Below are 3,977 nucleotides of genomic sequence, written 5' to 3' on the forward strand. Positions count from 1 at the left end.
AGGAAGAGAGATGGTTACCACATGAGTCGTCAGAAAGTGCCATTTCAAATCGTTTGACTATTGCGACGTCTTTGCTTACCAGGCAAAGAAAAAAGGGTTTTTTGTGGCTCATCGTGACTGGAGATGAAAAATGGATTTATTTTGATAATCCCAAGCGGAAAAAATCATGGATGGACCCCGACCAACCATGCGCTTCAACGCCGAAGAGGAATATTCACGGGTATAAGACCTTGCTGTGCGTTTGGTGGGACCAGGAAGTTGTGCTGTATTACGAACTCTTGGGTCCAAATGAAATGGTTACAGCTGATCGATACAAACAGCAATTATACCGATTGAGTGACGAATTGATGCAAAAAAGATCATCCGTAGTCAACAATCGATGCAAAGTCATTTTATTGCATGATAACGCTCGACCGCATGTCGCGAAAAGCGTGAAGCAGACACTTCGAGAGTTTGAATGGGAAGTTCTGCCGCACCCAGCGTACTCTCCAGACTTGGCACCGTCGGATTTTACCATCTCTTCCGATCGATGCAACGCGCACTTACGGACACACACTTCTCCAGTTACAACGAAGTCCAAAAATGGATGGATGAATGGATCGCCTCGAAAGACACCGCGTTCTATCGTCGTAGGATTGCCCTGTTGCCGGAGAGATGGGAAAAAGCAGTAGAAAATGGAGGAAATTACTTTGATTATGGTATTCATTCATCTTCCCTTCGAAACAAATCGATTTTCGAGACGAAAGAACGATAGGAATTAAGTTTAACGCCTAATAATAAAAATTGTTCCTCCGTCCTTTCCTAAAAACTAAAACTTAGAAATTGCAACGATTTTTCATTGAAACGAATTATTATTAATACACATACATTAATGTATCACAAGAGAATAAACCTTTTAATAAAAAAATTGTTTGTCCCAAGAAATAATGTAAGCAATCAATATATTTAATGTAAAAATATGTAATACTTATTACTACAAAAGAATTTATTTTTCAACACATATTTTCTTCTACTTAGTATGACAGATAGTTTGTTCGCGTCGCACGCTCCAACATGCTCCTACCATAGCTCCTACTCACATTTCCAACGCGGTCGTTGAAGTGAGTAGGAGCCACATGGTGGGAACATATTGGTGCATGCGAAGCAAACAAACCCCCAAAAAATACTCTTACCTTAATAAATTTAATATACTGAATATTCTCGAAAAAGCGACTAATGAACAATTAAGAAAAAGATCATATACGATAATAAAAATTTCAAATGTGTACTTTAAACATATGTTACAATGAAAACTGAATAATTGCAGCCAATCGAAAGTGTTGCCGGCGGCGGGAGCCCTCGATCAGGTTCCCCCGTTAACGACAATGAAGACTATTTATTTGTTCGCACGGACGCGTCGACGGATCCCTCTCGACCCGTCGCTCTCCAGATTCGTACTGACCTTTTGTCGCGCGAACTCGAACGGCTCGCGGCTTTGATTGTGGAAGCGATAACGCGATTCGCCGATAACATCGGCCCAGCAACGAGCGACGAATCAGAGGGTAACACACCAAGTACGACGAGAGCCTTTTTTCTGTGTCGAAAGACTCCCGTCGTCATCGGCACACAAACACTCGCTCTCGACGTCGACATTGCTCGAAAGTCGAATCAACGATTCGAAGCGAAGACGTTTCTCGAGCGATCTCGACGACCGCACGAATTAACGCTCCAATTCTGAACATACCGCCCGCCTCGTATACGCCGGATACGAAATACAGTAAAAGACGGGGCGAGATCAAAGATACTCTCTCTTAGTCGCAACGCGAGCTAAGGAACGCAAAGGGCAACAGTGATTGACGCTAGCCGAATAAAGAACTTTACATGACCTTATAGGTAGAGACGAAAACACAATAAAGTAATTAACTCTAAATGTACAACGCGTCTTAACTCGTTCTAGAAGTAGGGGCAAAATACAAAAATATTCGCTTGTTCCGCGAATAAGATAGCCGACGCGACATAAGCTTAAAGTAATATAACGAACAGAATTAAACTGGAATTTCAATGAGTACAGTCGTTAACGTGTTACACAGTATGTATATAATTAAACTAGATATATTGAACGTTTGGTACGTGATACGTACAAACCAAGCGCGCGATGCTGACAAGGATCGGCGCAAAACAAAACAAAGGACAACGAACAAGAAGGAGAAAGGGCGATCAATCGCTTTCTAACGCCGACGCTTTACAATTTATAGGCAACTTGTACAGTTGCGTTATAGGTCGCTTCAGTAGAGAACGCGCAGTGCGTATCGTAACCACCCGGACGAGTCCGTCGGACCCGGGATGAACCTGCTGGATTCTCGCGAGTTCCCATTTGCTCGGAGGGAGCAAAGGGTTCTTTACAATGACGAGATAACCGACTTCTAAATTTGGCACGGCGTCTCGCCACTTGGTTCTCGTCTGAAGCGACAACAAATAATCACGCGACCAGGCACGCCAGAATTGCTCCCGCATGGAGCTCACTAGCTGCCAGCGGGAAAGGCGGTCCGGATTAATCTCGAGCACGAACTCCTCCGGAACCGCGATTATCGGACGCCCTATCAAGAAGTGTCCGGGCGTGAGCGCGGACATGTCGCTGGGGTCGTCGCTGAGAGCAGCAATCGGACGCGAGTTCAAGCAGGGTTCTATCTGACACAGAAGCGTCGCGAATTCCGCCCTAGAAATCGTGCGAGCCCCGACGACTCGCTTTAAGTGAGCTTTGAAGCTCTTCACTCCGGCCTCCCACAGGCCGCCAAAATGCGGAGCGGTCGACGGGACGAACTCCCATTCTACGCCGTCGGCGGCGAGAACATCTCGCAATTCGGGGTGATCCTTCAACGCGTGAAACTGCCGTTGCAGTTCGCGGTCGGCGCTGTGGAAATTGGTGCCGTTATCACTGTACATCCGACGCGGCAACCCGCGGCGACACGAGAACCGACGGAACGCGGCCAGAAAACCGTCCGCGGAATAGTCTTCGACCAGCTCGAGGTGCACGGCCCTCGTGGCGAGGCAAATGAATAAGGCGACGTAGTTCTTTCTTGTTTTTTGCCCGCGCCCGACCAACGGAAGAACATTAAAGGGACCGGCGTAGTCCACTCCGGTGTGGTCGAACGGCGGCGACGGGGTAACCCGAGAAGCGGGAAGCCCTCCCATGAGTTGCGAGCAAGGCAGCGCGGAGTCACGCGTGCACTTAACGCACGCGTGAATATGAGATTTAACGGCCTTACGACACCCGATTATCCAGTGCCGCTGTCGCAGCGTGCGGATGACCAGCTGCGTTCCACCGTGCAGGGTGGCTTTGTGCGCGCGCTGAATCAGCAGCTCGGCGATCCAATCCCTGGGAAGTATTATCGGATGCTGCTCGTCGTAGCGGAGAGCGGCGTTCTGCAACCGCCCGCCAAGACGGAGTAAGGCGTTCTCATCTACGAACGGATGCAAAGCCCTTAGAGGGCTGGATCGCGAAAGAGAAGAATTAGTGCTTAATGCTCTAATTTCCGGCGCAAATGCTAATTTTTGCGCGTAGCGGAACCAAATCATTTCGGCTTCGCGAAGCTCAGGTACTGTCAATACGAGTGACGTACGCTCGGATTTCTGACGCTTTACTCGAGAAATGAAGCGTCGTACGTAAGCCGTGACTCGGATTAATCGAGTTCACGTTGAGAATTTGCGAATCAGTTCCTACTCGTCCTCACTTTCAACGTGGAGGACGACGTGAGCGCGAGTTTCGTCGTAGAGCTGTTGATGGGTATTACAATCAAGAGAAAGAGAGCGGTCGTCGGTCGGCCACGACGTAGACGACCGGGCGAGCCACCTCGGCCCTGTCCACCACAGGGGATGAGAGGACAGTTCTTCAGCTGACAGTCCGCGTGAGGCGCAGTCAGCGGGGTTGTCTTTAGAAGACACATGATTCCAACGCGCCTCCGGCAGGGTACGTTGTACCTCGGACACGCGATTGGCTA

The 3,977-nt window shown here is 48.5% G+C and overlaps 1 protein-coding gene across 1 annotated transcript; it reads right to left on the bottom strand.

Annotated features, from left to right (window-relative positions):
• Positions 1-2,196: 2,196 nt before the first annotated feature.
• On the bottom strand, positions 2,197-3,555 carry LOC108769978 (uncharacterized). Its single transcript, XM_018521245.1, has one exon. It carries the CDS (start codon positions 3,553-3,555, stop codon positions 2,197-2,199), a length of 1,359 nt encoding a protein of 452 aa, XP_018376747.1.
• Positions 3,556-3,977: the final 422 nt, after the last annotated feature.

The sequence above is a fragment of the Trachymyrmex cornetzi genome, unplaced genomic scaffold (assembly GCF_001594075.2).
Source record: "Trachymyrmex cornetzi isolate Tcor2-1 unplaced genomic scaffold, Tcor1.1 scaffold978, whole genome shotgun sequence".
NCBI lineage: Eukaryota > Metazoa > Arthropoda > Insecta > Hymenoptera > Formicidae > Trachymyrmex > Trachymyrmex cornetzi.

What these genes read in the sequence shown, in the direction of transcription:
- LOC108769978 (XM_018521245.1), bottom strand. Translation starts at nt 3,555, where the DNA reads ATGATTTGGTTCCGCTACGCGCAAAAATTAGCATTTGCGCCGGAAATT.